Source organism: Rhea pennata, chromosome 16 (assembly GCF_028389875.1).
Source record: "Rhea pennata isolate bPtePen1 chromosome 16, bPtePen1.pri, whole genome shotgun sequence".
In the NCBI taxonomy this organism is placed as follows: domain Eukaryota; kingdom Metazoa; phylum Chordata; class Aves; order Rheiformes; family Rheidae; genus Rhea; species Rhea pennata.
In genome coordinates this window covers 14,079,272-14,099,402 of record NC_084678.1, presented here as the reverse complement: position 1 = coordinate 14,099,402, position 20,131 = coordinate 14,079,272, and the positions used below count along the sequence as shown (strand labels likewise).

The 20,131-nt window shown below is 41.5% G+C and overlaps 1 protein-coding gene across 2 annotated transcripts in view; it reads right to left on the bottom strand.

The window, feature by feature from the left end:
- The window catches only part of CDH4 (cadherin 4), a 452,425-nt gene extending 440,041 nt beyond the window's left edge, over positions 1 to 12,384 (bottom strand). For both annotated transcript variants that reach the window (XM_062588916.1, XM_062588917.1), the window contains exons 1-2: positions 12,250 to 12,384; positions 10,322 to 10,433 (exon numbers count right to left, since the gene is read on the bottom strand). In XM_062588916.1, the coding sequence (XP_062444900.1) occupies positions 10,322 to 10,433; positions 12,250 to 12,306 (169 nt within the window). In that variant the 5' untranslated portion in view covers positions 12,307 to 12,384. The remainder of the gene's footprint in view (positions 1 to 10,321; positions 10,434 to 12,249) is intronic.
- Between the last annotated feature and the right edge of the window lie 7,747 nt (positions 12,385 to 20,131).

Genomic DNA, 20,131 nt, shown 5'->3' with positions numbered 1-20,131 from the left:
TGGGTTTGGCAGCAGTCTGTTCTGAACTGGTTTTGTTCAATGCTTTTATTAACTGCTCATGGAGGACTACAGCATATGTTTGTTACATCTGCAAATAGGAAAGCAAGATGCAACTGCAACTCTGTCAGAGGTCAAGATTAGAATTCAAAACAATCCTGAACTAGTTAGAGATCAGGCTTATAAAAAAAAGAAAAGATGTAATTCAATGGAAGAAGAGCAAGGTAACTTAATTCAGCAGGATTAATCAACTGTACACATAGAAAATGACGGGGTAGGTAGCAGTTCTTCAAAAACTATGTGGGAGGCCATACTGGATCACAAGCTGAACATGAGTCAACAATGTCATACCGCTGGGGGGAAATGCAAACACCACATTAGGTAAGTCAATCGGAGGAGTATTGGGGCATCAAAAAAAAAAGGGGGGGGGGAAGAAAGAAAGAAAAAGCTGGTGCATCAAGCTGGTAGCAAAGATAAGAGCTCAGAGATGAGAGTCCAGGCATAACACATGAAAGGGAACTAATGAAGTAGGGTGGACTAAGGAAGCTGAGAAGAAACATTTTTCAAGTGTGATGGAAAACAAAATTAAAAAAAAAACAACTGCTTATGGTGTCTATGATGACTAGGCCAAATAGCAACACGTTTAAATTGAATCAAGAGGGCTCAAATATGAAGGAAAAAAAGTGAAGCAACATAATATGGTGGCTGGAAGGGTTTGGTCCCCAAAGCTGGACCTTCAAGAACACGCAAGGGGAAGTATTGCAAAGGAGCTGCTTACGCCTTGAGAGGGGCATACATTAGACAACCTCTTGAGTTCCTCCAGCCCTGCTTTTCCGAGCTCATCAAAATGTCACCGATGAACAGATGGTAATTACCATAAACAGGTTCAGCTAATATCGCAAACAGTCAGAAGGACTTCTTTAAGAAGTTCTACGGCCAGCAGCATCTGTAGGAGGCTTAGCAACCACTCAGGATTGATTTATATGGAATTACCTATTAATGACTGCTCTGAGTATATCAAAAACAAATAGCTTGTTAAATTTTATGCTTTAAATTAGTTACAATTTGCACTGAAGTGCCATCATTTGTTTATTTTCTAACACCTTCACAAATTCTTTTTTAATGCTTTTACTTTATATACCAAGAATCCCAACACATTTTACCACATAGGAGAAAAAGCAACAAGTATTTATCTCACTAACTTGCCTTGTACAATCTTCTCCTGTAGACTGCCTAGACCATGAACTGACACAGGGAGCTCACACACAGCTTCACATGGAACAAGTTTTATAATCCTGGCTATTTATCTTGGATAATTGCAATGTTCACAATTATTTTAAAAGACAATTTTGTTTAATAAGGATTGGAATCACTAGACAAACTCAGTATAACAAAATTTTAGGCTAGAAGTAATTTTTATGACTAATCTATAAACTGCTGCAAAATTGTGATTTATAATAGGCATAGTAATAGCGTTAATGATTGCAGTGCTTCTGGGTATCAGTGAAACATACAGATTGGTTAGTTTTAAAGCAGAAAGGACTTTTTTTTCTGCTTCATGGGTGGCCCATACATATCTTCAGAGACCTTGGAGGAGCTTTCAACATCCCCCTGCACATTCCACATAGTGGCTGCCATTATCATCATAATGTTAATAGGCTATAGTATATGTGACCCTCTGAGCAGCAGCTATTGCACAGCATAGCTAGCGGAGTACTGAATTACTGCCACTGGCTCTCTATTTACCAAATGCTGGCAAGTGGTAAGGAACAGTGGCGGGGAAGTAGCAACAGCAAAGCAAAAATAATTAAAATTTTCTATCAGAAGGGAGCAGAGGCTAAGAATGGAAACAGGCTGGCAAAAGGAAAATAAGGAGCCTGGGGTCACAAGGCATAGGGCAGCAAGAACATCTAAAAGTTTCCATTTCCAATGACTGTGCAGCCCATATGCCAGAACATTTGCCACTTCTCTCCCTCTGTGCAAGTGCAATTTAAAATAAATAAATTAGGGACAATGAATATAAGCAAGAAAAATAATAAAGCCCATGGCAAAAAAAAAAAAAAAAAAAAAAGATCTTGGTCAACCCAACCTTTTTATACACACACACACACAGAGAGAGAGAGAGAGAGAGAGAGAGAGCGCGTGCACACGTGCACAGGAGAACTCACTCAGGAAAGATTCTGCTGAAAGAAGTGAAGCAGCCAGTACTAATGACAAATATTTTGAGAAAACGAAAACCTCATATGCTCTCCTTTTATTCTAGCAAAACTAAAGAGGAAATCAAGTGCATTTGGAATTTTAGCGTAATATTTCCTTACATCAGGAGACAAAGTGTGCCAAAGTTAGGTCTGGACATTAACAGAAGCAAATGGCAGAATGTTGGTCCCTGGTGTTTCAATTATTCTCCCTTTAGAAGTTATGCTTCCAAGAAGCTAAAGAAATACAGTTTCCCTATTAGAATCATTTTTGCAGTCTGCTATAATGGTTTTATTTAATGATATCTGTATTTGCAGAAAAACTCAGTTCATTACTCCACTTTCTCATATATTCACCCGCAAAGTGTTTCAGACCCACCGAACGGCTGAGGCCAGCACGCACCTCTGAAGACAGTCTTAGTCCATCTCCTCTGCTCAAGCAGCAGGGTCTGCTACGGCAGGTTGTCCAGGGCTATATCTGGTTGGCTTCAAAAATCTCCAAGCATGGAAACTCTGCAACCTCCCTGGGATACATGTGCCAGTGTTTGACCACCTACACAGCAAGAATAGCTTTTTCTTATATTTAAATGGAGTTTCTTGTTTTTCCTTTCGTGCCCATTGCCTCTTGTCCTTTCACTGGATACCCCTAAGAGGAGTCTGGTTCTACCTCCCTCACATGCTCCCAGCGGGTATTTATACCCATTGGCACAATCCACTCCTAAGCCTCCTCTTCCAGAGACTGAACAGTCCTAACGCTCTCAGACTCTCCTTTCAGAGATACTAATAAGTAAATATCAAAACAACCTATCAAGAAGAAAAGATCACAGTATGCTGAACAGTCAGAAAACCCTCTGATGGCAAGGCTAGCTAATGACAATTCTGACCTATCCTTAAGGAGGCAACACTGGTGGGCCATTTAAGCATGGAAAGGAACAGGTAATGTTGAAACTATGTTCTCAAAAATCTTCAGCTACTGCAGAAACAGTTTACATATACAAAAAATGGATACAGATTGAGCCTATCAAGCCAGTATAAATTCCTATTCCTTCCTTGAGGACCAGGCTTATGGAGAAATCAGCTTCCAGCCACAGGTAAATATTCATCTTAAATTTCTCATCAAACTCTTTGAAATTAGAGCTTCCAAAGGCAAATACTGGCCTTGATTTTTCAAATGCTGCTTTCCAGTCTCAGTTCTTACTATTATCATTTGGGTAAAAATAAGAAGGTTTTTACAGGAATGACACTAACTCCAAACGTAACAGTAAGTGCAAATGGCACACAAACACCCTTCTTAATATATTTTTTTGTGCAACAGAATGAAATTGAGTAACATGGAGAAGTAGAGGATTTCCAATGAAATCCTATCCTCAGTACTTTTAATCTCTTCTTACCTTCTGAATAAGACTTAAGCACTGTCTATATTAGAAAAATATTCAGCTTGCCTAGGCAGAGCTATGCATATGGCCCATACTACTGTAGAACTAAGTATTTTACAATCTTTATTCTGCATTGAAATAAAACTACCTCTAGAAAAACATTGTTCTGCTCAATTCAGAGTAAAGTAATGCAGAAGGAAGCTTACACAAGAGCACACACACGCAAAAGAAAAAAGTAATAAAATTGACAGTGAGGATTAACATTAAGTCTACGAAAATTAAGCAAGAAATCTATCTCACCATCAGAAAAAGTAATTTTCATATACCAGATGCAAAGACTAAAACTTCCAGAATGCTTTCAGCATCTGCTCAGTGAGACCACAGCTCATAAGCTCTGTCAGCAACAGCCAATTTCTCAACACAGAAATGGCTCTAAAATTAACATCTTCCAGCCTTAAAAGATCTAGCATTAGTAGTTCAGAGTTTAAAATAATGGGTATTTTAAAGAACAAAATTATACTGCGCCAGATACAGCTTATTTCCTATCAGCCTAGGCCAAAAAAAAATATTTGGTGCTACAAGGAAAATTTCTTTATTAGAAATTGTTTCATTTTCTTCCTTAATATCTAGCTGTTCAAAAAGCCTAGTTTGAAGTAGTATGACTCTTTAATAGACAAATTACTAGGCAGAAAAAAAAGATCCAAATCCGTTGTTCAAGAAGCATATTTATTAAGATAAGAATCAGTTACCTCACAAGAATGTGGAAAAAAATAAATTTTACTTGTGTTTGGGCAATTTGGCTCAAAGCTCTGATTTGGAAAGCAACACTTACAGTTTTTAAACAGCATAATGGGATTAACTTTATAGAGTGTTACTGACGACTCTGGTCTTATTAACTGGCATTTTATGGCAGATGATGTTCAGATAAAAACATCATCTCAAACGTCACACTTTTGCATTATAAGTTTGATCTGAAGAGTTGTGTTTAAAATGAACATGCACCAGCAGTTCCCCAATCTGTAGCAGCTCTTTCTCGGATCTCCCCTCAAATTCCCAGCTGAAATAACAATTCTGATTTGCAAAATGCCCATCAAGAGAGACTGCTTTGTTAAGAAGTTGCCCCATAGAATGGGAAAAGTGTTTTCCAAGAGACAGCTTCACTGGAGCCAAACGAGGAGAGGACAAGCCTACCTAAAGAGACTAAAGAACGATTGCAGGAGGAGGAGGAATTAGCCAGCTGCCAGACACCTAGAAAGCCAATTTCTGCCTGCCTCTTCTTCCTCCTTCTAAGAAACGTTAGGGAAAGAATTCAAGATTCCCTATGGACTTTTGCCTACTTTCAGATTTTATTATAGAACTGTAAAGCTAATTACATGTACAATAACTTCAATACCTGCTTTTCATGGAGAATCACAGACCAGAATAACAGAATCATGAATGGAAAAGCCTCCTTGTTTTTTAAAGCTCAAAGTAATTCAGAGAAGGCACTGGATATTTCAGCAAGCTGCAGCAAAACCTCCACACTGCAAAAAGCAACAAGTAGCCCACAAGGTGTTTGAAAACCCTATCCAACACCAGAACAAACTGCAACACTCCCAAGTACTCTGCTTCCTAAAAACACCCAGTGTGACACAGCAAGGGGCACTCGGAGTGAGGCACCACTGGTGCCCTTCCACATCAGCTGGTAGACTTTAAAACAGCGACGCACAAGATGCTTAGTGGCACTACAGGCACGGCATAACGCCTTTGGGACGGAGCAGCTTCCTAACTGAGCTTCAAAGGCAGACCTCAAACAGCAGAAACATTTAGAAGCATAATTAAAATTAACAGCAGTCAGGTAAATACATCTTTTCTGGATTCTAGGCCTCAGAAAAAGCAGGAAAGCATAGATGTAAGAGGGCAGAATGTCCCCACTAGCCATTTTACCTATATGGGCCATAATACTGCAAATGTATGCTTACTGTCACACACCTGTCAAATCTTCAGGCACATGCTATGTTACTATTTGTTACCCCAGAGGTATGCTCTTTCCTTCAGGCATTTGCAAAATTATTAGCATTCCTCATGAAAGATTTATTTGTCTCATTCTCTCGGCAGGGGCCAAACTTGATGTATGCTGTAAGGTTATTTTTAAGTAGCATTGCTACAATATTTCACTGAAGTACTCCGCAGTCCACATTCTATTTCCTATATTATCTTAACCACGAGAATACACCACGTTACCTCCAAAAGAAGGTATAGCATATATCCCTACAGTTAATATTAAATGAATTACCAGTAAGCAGTCTCAAGCATAACTTGCACAGGTTTGTTCTGGTTTTCCCCCTCCTTTTTTGTTTTAATTAAACATAACAAACATGAAGAGTTAGGATGGATTTTGTTTATCTGCTCTATGTTTTCTAAAGAATATTTTCATCCTTCCTAGATTTTACTCTTGGAGGTATGAGGACTGAATAGGATAGAGATTTTGAAGCTTCAGTGAGGGGAAAAAACATTTTTGCCATTAAGAACTTACTTCACCAGTAAAAACTTATGAGAGTTGCCTCCATACTGATTTCATATGAAATCTCAATAAAGTTTGTATGTGTTTAACTTGCTTTTAATCAAAATTTATACTAAAAAAAACTCCAGAGTGGAAGCAATTTATATTCTCATATACTTGCATGAAGATTGCATAAAGTTTGGCTACATTTGGTTTCATATACTTGTTTAAAGCAATACACGCTGGCAGAATTTATTTATCCTCCTATATGAAAATATATGATGCTTCCACACACTTGTATCCAAATGTAGCTGCCTGCACAAGCTAGGTTATTCTGCTACATCAGTATAGGCACAGTTTAAAATGGCAACAGAAACCTTGAGTCACTGCAGCTTAAGAGATACAAAATAAAACAAAAAAATCAGGCTGCAAGTCTCAACTGCTTACTTTGTCTCTTGACTGCAGGGAAAGCTGTGAGACGTGTATTAGTTGTGTTGTTTAGCTGTGTTTCTGAGAAGTGACCTGGGATAACTGTGAAGATACTAAACTGGACAAATGATACCATGATGGCATTCCACCCACTGCCAGTTCCCAGAATCTGACAACATGCCAATAAAACTGAATTTCTAATTTTTAAAAGTATCATTTTTTCTAATTATAATCTTCAAACTCCCTTACAAAAACAGAAAAAAAAAAAGGTATCAACACAATATGAGTATAGCTCCTTTTACACTGTATTGCATACTATTTTCAGCATCTTAGTCACTGTTTCCTTCTTTCCCAAGGAGGCTACCTCATCACCACTCCATCGCAGCCGAGCATTAAACCAAGGATCAAATCCCTCAAGTCAGTCCAGAACACTGTCTTCAGTGCAGTACTACATGTCACTGATGCCCCTTCCTCAGTACCAATGTCCCCAATGTTTTAAATTGACATTAATAATTAACTAGGAGATACACTGTAGTTGCCCACACTGTAATTGTCCTCTGCCATACTGCAGCCCTGAGACATCTCCTTATGCTGAAGGAATAACGTAGTTCTTCTATGTTATTTAAACATTATTTTAAACGTCACCATGGATCAGCAATCAAGACTAAGTTTATTATACCACAAACAAAGTGAAAAATAATAATAAAATAATTTTTCCCAAATAATTTAAGAGATGCATGGATGGCATTTCTAAGGAAGATACTGGCTCCACAAGTCAACTCATCTAACACCCCACCATCAAGCTACAAAGTTGTCAGTGATATAGAATGTGGTATCTGTGGCCCTACAGGGGAAAACCTATTTTAAGTCTAATTAACGTGAAATTTTTATAATGCAAATGCTTTTCATTTATATGTAAAACAAAATGCCATGACATTTTTCCCATCCATTTATCATAAACAAGTTAATTACTGTGTAACAAATAGCTCCTGCTAGAATCTGTATGTTTGGAGGATGTTAGAGAGCTGACTCAGGCAAATAAGATGAACCACAAAGTAGTAGTTAATAGCTTATGGCACAGTTATAATAAAACAATGACTCTGTGAAAGCTCTTGTTGTCAAATTAAGGCTAAGCTATTTCCATTGAAATAAGTCAATTACAAGCAGTCATTATCTGCTTAACTTGATTCAAACCTAGAGTATTATAAGCATTTTCATTTTGATGCACAACAATGTACGTATTTAAAGGCTGGATATTAGACAGCTTAAAATGGAAGTACGGCTTTTATTGGCACAAATTGTATCCCTGACACGTGCACTCTCTAAACTTCCCAGTGCTGGCTGAAGTTCTCCTCTATGCTGAAGTCTATATACTACCTAAGTTCTAATGAACAAATCCTTAGGGAGTACAAGCTGTCCCAGGACTCCCCAAATCTCCTTCCTAGAGAGGAAGTAAGACTTACGCAGCATAAAGACTGTGTTTCCCCACCGGAATCCCCAGGGAGCAATTTAAACTACCTTTTTTCTCCCAAATTCACGAAAACACTGACAGGTGAAACCCTACCCACTTTTTTCAGGGAAACACTCCCATTTGGCCTAAAAATGAAATGCTGAATGCAGATGAATAAGATGGTGGTAGCTGGCAGCAAAGCTTTGCGTGGTAAGATGGTGTGAAATAGTACATATGTCAATCTATCAAACATGTTGATGTAAGCAATCCAAACCCATTTTTGGTCTGAACTATTGTACAATACTTCACCCAGATGGAAGAAAGAGATAAACATTTTCTGCTTCAGACATATCAAGTGTTAGGAAGTAAAATTAAATCTAAACTGGAAAACTACCAATTGTACATGCTAGAGTATATATAAAGAAGCATGAGGAAAAGTTATATATAAACACAAGCATGAGGAAAAATTTTATGCAGATCTTCCCCTCATTATTGTACAAATTAATGAGATAATTTGTTTCTTTATAATAAACAGCAGCACGTATTTAAGTGTAGATTGCAAAGGTGTAAAGATGATACTTTTCATATTATCAAACACAGCTTTTGCACTTCTTTTCCTCCTTTCTCCTGCAGTTGACAAAATGCTTTACAAATCACGGAACTGGTGACAATGTTATTGGGACACGAATTTTACAAATGGTAGGTGCATACATAATATTTTGAGGGCCAATTCAGCTCTAAAGCAGTGGGAGTTTTGCCGTGACTAATATAAAACTACAACTGGACCCTAAAGCATAAAATTACAGTGTTGATTAAATATATATTTTCATTCAATTCAATCTGACAGCTTATCTAAATCTAATTTCATATTTATTTAAAGATGATCAGTTGCAACTGAACTGACAGCCACTATGCTGTCTTCAAAGTCATTACCAGCTAACTCCTCTGAACAGACCTTCTGCTCCATCCCTATTGTCCACCTACATAACATGTAACACAATTTATCACGCACCAAACTGCAAAAAATACTCTGCCAAACAAGTATATTAATGACACCATTTTCTAGTGTATTTAGAAAACACTATTTATCAAACTAATTTCCAAAGCTAAAAAAGCATAAAACTACATACTCAGCACAGAGACCCATCTGGAAATCCTCATAGTATCTTAAGTTAGGGAAAACCCTTTTAAGTATGTAAACAATTAGTACTGGGTCTCTGTTACTTTTTGTGTTGCTATATTCTTGAGTCTGCCTAGGTCAAATCCCCATTCGATTATCTTTCAAATTAAAAATAAATTTCCAAACATCTACTAATTGATGCCAAGCACAGCCAAGAGAATTCCTGAAGAGCAAAACTAAGACAACCAGGCTCTGAAATAAAACTGTTTGCCAACTCACATACAGAGAAAATGACCAGTCTCGGGTTCTGCTGAAGCCAGAAAGAGAACACAGAAAATGTTCCCTCTCTTTCTAGAGAATCCAAGTAATAGAGCAGGTGTTTGCTCTGGAGGAAGACCAAATTCCCAGCTTTTGTACAGAGGGACACACATGTCAATGTATTCAGGAGAAAGCAGCAAAGGGCTTATAATCCCTTGAGTAAAGTACTGAACCTTGATGTGCTCCTCAACCTCCACAGCGTTATTGTCTTTAGAACTGCTGTAATATCCAGCAGTAACTGGTGATTTTAAGGGGGGCAGGGGAGATAACTATCTTTCTTTGGTCTTTAAAAAGGTTGCCCAAGTAAAACAAAAATTTCCTATATCATGCAAATATAAACTTTAACTTGAAAAGAAGACAGATCAATACCCAGGATAAGCTATTGTCATTTGGATTATGAAGATGTCTTTGAATTTACTATCACAAGTGGTTATAATCCTGCAATTACTATAAAGCTAATTGGTAGTTTCTTTTTGCCTGTGTTTTCATGTTGTCAGTGGGGCAGTAATGAAAATGAATGCCACATTTGTGAACAGAATGTCTGTAGGCTTGTTTACCACATTTCCAACAACAACGTCTGTTTTATCATGCATTTCAAAACAGGGATAATTTAAGGATCCTTGGATTTTCATACATAAAAATACTTTCTAAAATATCAGATGCAGAGTTCCTTCAGACAGGGTGGGAGTGGGAGACTTAAAAGTGAAGTGATGACCTTGCATACTATAGGGAAACAATCCACCTGAAGCAGACAGCATGCGGACTTCGAATGAGTCATCTGCATTCAAAATTATGCTCAGGTAAATCACTTAATGTTTCATCCTCCTACAAACATAATTCTGCAGACAATTTCACCATCAAAATCAGCAACTTTAAGTCTCCTTTCACCTCCCCAAGGCTGAATATAACTGTTTTATTGCAGCACCTATTAAGTATTTTGCTTCATTTACTTACCTTTGAGTAACTTCTGCCCTTCCATGATGTTCTGGGAGACAAATGCTGTGTAGTCTTTTTCTGAAAAGCCAGGCTTGCATGTGGGTCTAACTGTAAGATCCCCATTGTACGCCTGCAAAATCAAAACAAGGGAAATGTCATGACTTTTGTTATCTGGTACAATGTTTTGCTCTCAATGAGCAGGTGTTTAGGCATAGGCAAACCTGAACAGTAAAGCAGTGTGCAAGCAGAAACCGCTTATGCAAAAGCGGCAATCTGTTGGAGTGGATCCATACTGTAGCTGCAAAATCAAAACGGTCCAGAAAATAGTTGCCTGACTACAAAAGAGAGCATTGTTTGTAGAAAGGCTGGAATACTGGGCACTGTCAGAGGAGGGGGGGAAACAAAGAGCGGCAATTCATCAACGCGAACAGTGCTCACACTGGAGGCACGGAAAGGCCTGATGTTGCAACATCCAAATCTCTGGGAGTTTTGCTACTGACAAACCGGGCCAGCCCCAGGACTGGAGAAAAGAGAAACAACCCGGCTCGCAGCAGCCTTGAAAGCTCACAGCTCGCTAAAGCCCTCTTCCGCCCCCCCTCCACGATCCTGTTGCCACTGCATGAGACACCCCCCACACACATCAGGCTTGTGCGCGCCCCAGCAGCGGGGAGGGAGGGAGGGAGAGATCCCTCACAAAAACGCAACGACGCCTCGTAACAGCACGGCCCCGTGCACAACGCGCCGGGAACCAGGGGGAAGCATCCACCGAACCGCTTGCATGCTGCAAGCCGGGGCTGCGCCGCCGGGAAGCAGCCCCGCCACGGGGCCCGTCAGCCCGGCCGCGGCGGTCCAGGCTCCTCGGGACGGGGCGCGCCACCCGCGCGAGGAGGGTCCCGGAGCCCGGCCCGGCTGGGCTGGCGGAAGCCCGTGAGACAGGGATTTACGCCTCACGAGCGCTAGCGGCAAGGGATTTCTCGTGCTCTGGGTCCGTCGGCAGGGCCAGCCAGAGCATCGCTCAGCGATGCCGGCTGCGCCTCGGGCACCGCCGGTCCCGGCCAAGGCACCGGCAGAGTCGCTTCCCTGAGAAAGTGCAACTCCGGGCGCACGCCGGCTTCCCGCGGGAACGGAGCACGGCTCCCCCGCGCGCCCCGAAACGCTCGTGGACCGCCACAGCGCTGAGACGGGGAAGGGAGGCGAAGCGTCCCCCTGGACGAGCTCCACAAGCGAAAAGCGAGCCAGTTTACTCCGCCAAAAGAAAAGAGAAAAAAAAAAAAAAGAGAGAAAAAGAAAAAGAAGAAAGATAATCACGCTTGGGGAACACACGCCAGCTCCGCACGGGAGGCCGGAGAGCGCGGCGGCTCCACGGACTCGGACCGTCTCCGGCAGGATGCTGCAGCCAGGGGACGTTTGGAAGGGTCTGACTGGCGGTAACAGGCTCCGGGTCGGAAATGCTCGCGGGACGGGCGCGCACGGCGCTGCCCCCGGCCCGGCCCGGCCCCCCGCGGGGCTCGGGGCATTCGCGCAGGTTCCGCGGGCGCCGCCGGGGAGCGCGGCCGCCCCTCGCCCCCGCGGCCCGTCCTGCGCCGAAGGCGGCAGCCGCCCCGCTCGCCCCGCGCCCCCGTTCCGCTTTAAAAAAAAATAGAATAAAAATTATGTATATTAAAAAAGAAGAAAACTTTGCAGGTCATTAGCGCATCGCGCGCTGCTCGGGCGCCGGGAAAAATAAAAGTTGGAGGCGGGAGGGCAGCGGCGGCGGCGCGGGGGCTGCGCGGGGCCCCGCCGCCCCCGAAGTTCCCGCGGCGCCGGGCAGCGCGGAGGGCGAGTCTCGGCTGCAGGTGAGCGAAGGGGGGCGGAAAAAACCGGGAAGCGGCGCGGTGCTGGGGCGGGGGGAGGGGGGGGCGCCTCCCTCCTGCCCTCCTCTGCCCTCGCCGGGGCGCCCCACTTACCGCCGAGCCCCACACGGGAAGGAGCAGCACCAGCAGCACCCGCGAGCCGGCCCTCATGGCCGCGGCGCCCCTCACCGCCGCCGCCGGCCCCGCTCGGGCCGGGCTGCGCAGTGCCGGCGGCCAGGGGGGTGCTCGCGCCCCGCTCCCGCCGCCGCTCGGCGCCCGCTCTGGGCTGCAGGTGAAGCGCCCGCCGCGCGCCGCCGCCGCCGCCAGGCGCCGCCCCCCGGCCCGGCCCGGCCCGGCCCGGCCCCGCCCCGCCCCGCCCCGCGCGCGGGCGCGCGCGCCGCCCCGCAGCGCCAGGCGCCGCCCCGCCAACGGCCGGCCGCGCCGCCGCGCCCCCCCCCGCGCGCCTGAGGGGAAAGCGGGCGCGTCCAGCGCGGGGCGGGAAGGGAGCGCGGCGGCGCGGCCGCAGGCGCGGCCGGAGAGGCAGGGGCAGTGTATCCCGGGGAGAAGGGTGCGCCCCCGGAGAGGAGGAACTCACCAGAGGGGAGAGCAGTCTGTCAAGAGAGGAAAAACTGATTCCGGGGGGGGGGGGGGGGGGAGAACCGCGCAGAGCCAGAGGAAATCCCGGCTCCCTCCCTCGCCCGGCCAGAGGCCTGTTTTGGGGAGGCAGCGGGCCTGGAGAAGCACCTGCCTTCCCGAGAACTGAATAACCCGGGCAAAAGGCTTTTCTGGGATCAGGCAGAGAAATGCCGAGTCCCTGCACCGGCTCCTCGGGGGCGCAGGCGGAGCCCGGCCCGTCTTTCCCTGCGGGAACGGGGGCACGTCGGGCCGCCTCCATCAGCGGAGAATAGAGCTAACTCCACTGAACTAGAAGTTTCCTGGTGTAGAAATAAAGGTGGGTCAAAACGAGCCCAGGAAACGAAATGCAGGTCGGTTTACGTTTGCCCAGCGCTCTGAAAATGGAAAGCAGCGATTTCAAGCGCTAAGTATGGCTCCTGTTATTTTCATCCAGCTTGAACCTGGCATCCAAATATGATCTTTTTTCCTTTCCGAAAGCAGCTTGGCTCCACCAATAAACGTTCTCAGGCGTGTATATTTTGTGCATATAAATCCAACATGGATTTGCATAAGTAGATGCATACTATCTGATGTACGTGCAAAATCAGACACTGCAGCTGAAAAATCCGTCCATTAAACTATTCTATTAGATTCACACGTTTTCTAAGGAACGAGACACACGTAAATCCACCGACTGCATCTTCTGCTATTGAGTAGATTTAATAGCATTGTGTTAACACCTAGAGATGCTGGTGAAGAACTGAGACCTCATTGTACTAAGCTCGGTAGACATGCATAATGAAAAGATTGTTCCCACTCCACCAATTTACAGTCTTAGTGGATTATACGGTTTATTTTGTTTTTTGAACAAGTATTTTTGAGTATGTTATATAATATCAAATAAATCCCATCATTGTATTAAATTGAGTGTATACCCTTTCTATGAAAAACTTTTACAAAAGCAGAAACAACCAGGTGCTATGATAGCAAAAATAAATCTTTATATATATATATATAGCCTAAATTTGTGCATTTTATTTTTATCCTAAATTCCAAAGTTTGGAGGAGACTGTTGTTCTAGGTCTCAGGGCAGCTGCTGTTGTTGCTATGTAAATAAAACTAGCAGTACTCTGGAGACTTCTAGAGATATTTTGGATTTGTGCAACTGCAGTGTGAATATTTCCCTTTGAACACCTATGGCCAGTTATTTTGACCCTGGCCAGGCTACAGCTGTTGCTGTGCATGTGCTCGCTCCCTTTGATAACTTTGTTAATATGACAAGTTCTACAAGTATTGTCAAAATAAGTCTGACACCACAACAGATTGTGAAGAAAAGGCAGAGCAGTAGTGAAAAAAATTAGAATTCCTCAACATGCAGTTATTTCTAATCTGATGGCAAATTGATTTTTTCGCCCCAAACTAGTTTGCCATCCCTGTTTTCTGAGCCCTAGTAAGTAGTTCTGTACTTGAGGAACAAGACTGTAAATCGAATGAGTTATTCTTCCTGAGTGTATTTTCCAATTATGATCCTAATGCTACTTACATTTGTGACACACCAGGTACCTTCCTAAGCGGAGCTGTTTCCAGAAGGATCAGATAATCGGAGAAAGAGAATACAAATCTAATGTACCAATGATGGAAATCCCTGGCTTGCATGCGTGGCTGTTTTCACTCTACCATTTTTGTTCAACCCTTGAGTCTGAGTAAGTTTTGGATAGAATTAAAGCTTTACTAACAGATTAGCTACTATTTCAACCATTTCCTTGTTTAGAGGCAATTAATATAAGTGTAAAGTGTTCATAAAATGTGCTCCTTTGCATCTTTAAGGAAAATTAAAGTATGCCATTTACATTTTGTAGCTACTGAACTGTAACATACAATAGTCTGAGCTAGGGCTGAACTTGTGTTATTTGGGAGGGTTTAGCTTTAGCGATTCTACATCTTACAGGCTCTCGCTTCGAGTCTGTCAAGACTGGTTATGAATTAATATTCTTGCTTAAAAAGTAAGTAGGAAGCTCTACCATCTAACATATGAACACTGCAAGATAGGGATTTGGCTGGATGAAGACATTTAAGAGAGAGTACACATGCACATTAATTCAACTTGCTAAACACCTCAAGAGCAAAACTGCTGATCCTAAGAGCCAACTTGCAATGCTACACAACACTCAAGAGAATAAGATGCTCGTAGATGAGACATCTACAGAACTGACTGTGCCAAGATAATGAGGAGAACGAAGTACACAAGGGATTTTTCTCTCCTTGATGCACATGTGTAATTCCTATTGACAGCAATGGGAGTTACACATTCTTATCAAGGGGACAATAGAACCGTTAGTGGAGGAGATGAGTATCAGATGTGAGCTGTGTTACCATGGGTAGAAAATGAGAAAGAGGGAGGTGTGATCACTGAGGGACAGCACAACACACAATAAAATTGTCAAGCAGCCATCAGATATGTGAAAGCATGGGAATAACAAATTAAATGGACAGGAGGTGAGAAAACAAAGTCTCTAGAGACTTTTGCCTTCCTAGCTTAGGACTGAGCTCTGAATTCCTTATTTGGGAAATATTCCCACTGGCTTAACCTGCTTAATTCTCTGGTAAATAAATGTTTCATTGAACTCAAGTAAACAGTTATGGCCTAGATGCTGGGGTAAAGACAGTGTATATATAAAACAACCTGACACACAAGGAGAAATGAAATTAGCACTCTGTGCAGACCATACCTATATGAGCCAATGATTCTTGCTTCTTAAACAGGAGACAGGTAACTGACTGGTGATAGAAGGTAATTATTGCTAATTTGTGTCAAAAATAACAACAAAGAAAGGCGTATTTACAGAACCTGAGAAATAACGATACTTCTGAATTGTAAGATCACGGCAGATTGTGCATTTATATCAGCAGTTCAAAACCAAGTGAATGAGAAATGCTTTCAGATTCACTCCATATCTGGGATCTTTTTAGGATGTATAAGGCAGATGGGACCAGATTATATGAATGGTACAGTTAAGACAAAGCTGTGGAGAAATTAATGATCAGGAAAAGAAATAAATACCTGCAAGATCTAGACAGAAGCCAACACAGGAAACAAAGCAGCTCCCAACTAGGAAGAACACAACCACAAAGGGAAAATAACTAACAGTAAATGACAAACTAGTACATTATGCATTTTTTTAAAGCAACAGCAAACTAGTAGAACTACACTTATGATGAGGCATACCCCAAAATTCTTCATTCCTTGTGATCTGTCTCCAGTAAAAAAATCTAAAGGCAAAATGATGACTCACAGAGGGAAGAAGTGATTTGAAGAAAGAATCCACAGGAAAAAGCAGCACAGAAGACAAATGGAATATGTATTAATCTAAGCTGATTCTGCATTACCCAGTATGTGCTACATGTGTGCTGGGATGGTGAGAGAGTTACAACTATCCTTCTGGTTAAACAGATCTTTTAAAGTGACATTTTCAGTCCTTTCAGACATGCTGCAATGCCAAGGAATTTGAACTTTCTCTCTTCTACACTATCTACTCATCAGTACATTGTGGCTCCTATCGATTCTCTTCTGGAGCTGATAATGTGAATGGCAATGAGGAAAGTACAACTTCAGAGGCCCTATGCAAAACCTCCCTCCTCAATTAATTACACTGACCAAGGGAGGCCAACTCTAGTGTAGTCTGACCTCCAATTATGAGGCGCACTGAGGGCTCCTCGCTGAACTATGAAGGCACTGATGGCAGCATGCCAGCAATGGTTATATTAAAATCAATTTTAAAGTCTCATTTCTTGTTCACCTTAGATGAGGTAGCATGCCTTAAACTAATGTAGTTCTTACTAAAATGCTATAAAATAAAATTATGCCCTGTGCAAAACAGTAGAAGTTCTATTTTTTTCCCATTTCGATTCATTTATTGTATTCTTGCAAAATCTAAGAGATAAGCCAAAAGTAGATGAACAGTTTAAAAGATTTGTGTCATTATAGTGGACAGAAGTTTAAAGCAGTCATAGAAAAAAAAAAAAAAAAAAAAAACTAGAATTTGGTTCATTCTCAGAAGATAGAGTGAATGCCTATTTTTGTTAATATGCCTCTTGTAACACCTTCAGAAAAGTGACCTCTCCATTCCACAGACCAACCTGTGTGCCTTAGAGACAGAAAGTCACTGAAGAAAGCATATGGCTTTCACAGACCCCTGATAGCAAAAATCACAGTCAGCCCTCCAGGCCGCTCTGTGGTGCAGTGCCTCTCAGTCAGGGTAGCGGTGAAACCCCACCAGATTTATTCAAAAAAAAAAAAAAAAAAAAAAAAAAAGACTAATTTCCATTGTGCCATTTTACAAGTGAGAGGAAGGACACAGTTTCCCAATTCCCCCAAATGCCTCCAGAAACTTACTGATTTTAAGGTGCACAGTGTACAGCATGTGTTTAAACATGATTGTGCCATCACCTCAGGAACAAAGAATTATCTAAAGTAGTCATCATCTAAAATAGTTGCATTCACAGTAGCCTTTACATTCCAACAGCAATCCAAGGAGTGAGAAAACCTTAGCAAAATAATACAAAACAGGAGATTTTTCTTCCCACCCTCTCCCTGCACGCTTCTCTGTAGCTCAGGAGGAGACACTTCTGTCAGAAAAGTCCTTCCCTAGCTGTCTACTGTATCACTGTTATATTCACACCTACAGATTCAATAAGAGATATCAAAAAGGGAAGGATTTAGCCAATCAAGCCCTGCAGATTTGTAATTTTTGCACATTGCACCACTGAAAAACACCAAATGACATTGAAAATAATTAAGCTTTATGTTCATAATTTATCATAGGGACAGCTGAATAGGAAAGAAGATTTTTCAGATTTACAGCTTTTGCTGTTTTTATTGATTATAGCAGCAGTTCTCCAGACCGTCACTTCACTATGTCCTTTCCCTCTCTCTTCTTTTGGTAAACATCGTTCTATGTACATTGAAATGTTCACATTGGTATAAGTTATTCCAGCCCAGATTTCAAGATAAGTTACAGTGGTACAAGCACCAATACTGATAAAGAAACACACTATTATCTAGCAAAAGCATGAAGTCCAGATCAGGCTTTCTTATGTTACTGACAATATAAGCTTTTCTTTTTTATCAGAAAAAGAATGAGGTTTTCTTTTGAGCAGATTGGTAAAGCATAAAAAGGAGTTATACTCTGCGCTCTCTCTGCCTTTCATGGCACCCAGCTCGCTTAAATACCTCCCAAATATTTTTCTCTCCTGAATATATCAAATAAATCTTGTGCATGTGCATGCTAAATGCTCAGGCAGACCTCCTCAGAGAAAGCTGGAGTTACCTTTTTAATATGAAGTCATTTTCTGAAGCTGTCAGCATTTTTGGTCAAAAGCCACTGGGAAGACAAAGCACTTTACTGGAGACAGCTTTGACAGGCTATAGATTTGAATAGTAGAACTGAAAAGAAAAGAAAATTTGGGAAGAGAGGAGAGAGAGGAAGAGATGTACTCCTGTAAGAGATTACTTTATGACAAAATATCATACAATCAAAGAGACTCAGCATATTTCCAATTATAAAAGGTAGTGAGAAATGTAGAGTTTGTCTCTGCCTAACTTCAATCAAGTCACGGATATGTATGAAATTTATTTGAACATCTGAATCACAGGTTTAGCTATAAATGAGGATAATAATATGATGTGGAGGAGTACTACTAATAATATAACATACCTAAGTTAAATAAAGCCTAGAGATAAAAGAAAAAGAACTATTTAGGAATTCTATATGCATGGTCAACTGAATAATATGGACAGACAGGGAGCACAAAATAATAAAAGCTCAACACACACATAAATAAAGGGGAGAGAAGAGCAAGAGTGGAGTCACAGAGGTTAAAAGTTTGATAGCTAACATTTATAGTTATCATCTAACTGTACTGTTCAATCAATATATATTATTTTGGGATGTTGGTGGGGTTCTTGCATGAGCTCCAAGAGTTCTGTATACAGACTAATTGCTGCCTTTTGCCAGTGTCTAGAAATATCTTACTCTAAAGATGAATTTCTCAAGTTCATGCATTCATCTAACTAGGTTATCTGCAGTCATCCTATTAATACTGGCCAATATATCCTGCAGTCTCACATTACATAATGTGTTCCCAACTGCATAAATTCTCTCAAGTCAGACTGTAACTGTGTCTATGGCACATGGATAGGCACTAAAAATATTGGCACATCCAAAATTGGGTAAGCCCCAGCTAAAAAGTAACTCTGATAGAAAGTGGATGAGATACTATGAGAGATATAACCAAGACTTGTCGTTTAATAGTGCTTATTCTAAGTGACATACTTCAGTGATCCTGATTGTGCTAATCCATCAATAGAAAGATGACAAGATCACATAACAGATTTTATTGTACCTAGGAAGAGGTACTATTTAGATGGAATATTTTTATTTTGACAACAAATATGGATTATATCTGGTGCAAGTCAAGGGCTATATCTGAGAACCTGTATTTTAGCCATCTGAATATTTCAACAGAATTGGTCATTTACACAATAGATTCTTAAGTCTTTTATCGAGATAAACCTAATAACCCTGTTGTGAAAACCTCGTCACGATGCTGACACTACAATAATCCATATGCAAGCCATCACTTTGTATTGTACACTGTCAAACACCTCAATTATTTTATTCAGATCTAACATAAGCTTCTGTTTAGTAAACATGATAAGAGTCAAACTTTTACATATATATGTATATATAAAGTGCTTAATTTGCATGTAAAATTGCCGTAAGTATGTATGCAAATAGGAAAACTCATGCACAGATGACTAATTAAGTGCATTTATGTGAGAAATTACTCAATGCACGCATGGAATCTCAGTAATTGTATACACAACTCTGATGTGCAATTGCATATGCGTTTTGGACCCATAACTGATTGAAAAAATTGTTTCGCAGCACTGTATTGGATTAACTGATGCACAGCACATGATCAGAAATACAACAGCTGATAGCACTTGTGAAAGAAACTGCACAAGCTTGTGATAAGCTTTACAATAAGAATGGAGTTTACTATCTCTACCATTGCTGTCTTCCAATTCAGTTACATCCATCATGTGAAAATCTGTGTTGAAAAGAGCCATTTCTTTAAGTACTGTAAAGAAACACTCAGCAAATAAAATTAGTGTGATGGCATAAACCAGCATGTCATTACACTCAAGTCTGAAGTCCATAGGCTGCTGCTGCCTGTATGCAGCATGCCAGTATGTGTTTGGGAAATAAACAGCAAATTTCACTTCAAGTCTCCTAATCATTCATACAGCAAGGTTTGTAGTACAACAGTACCATATCCCTCGGTAAGGTTCAGTCAGTTGTGTTGAGAAAATGTTCTT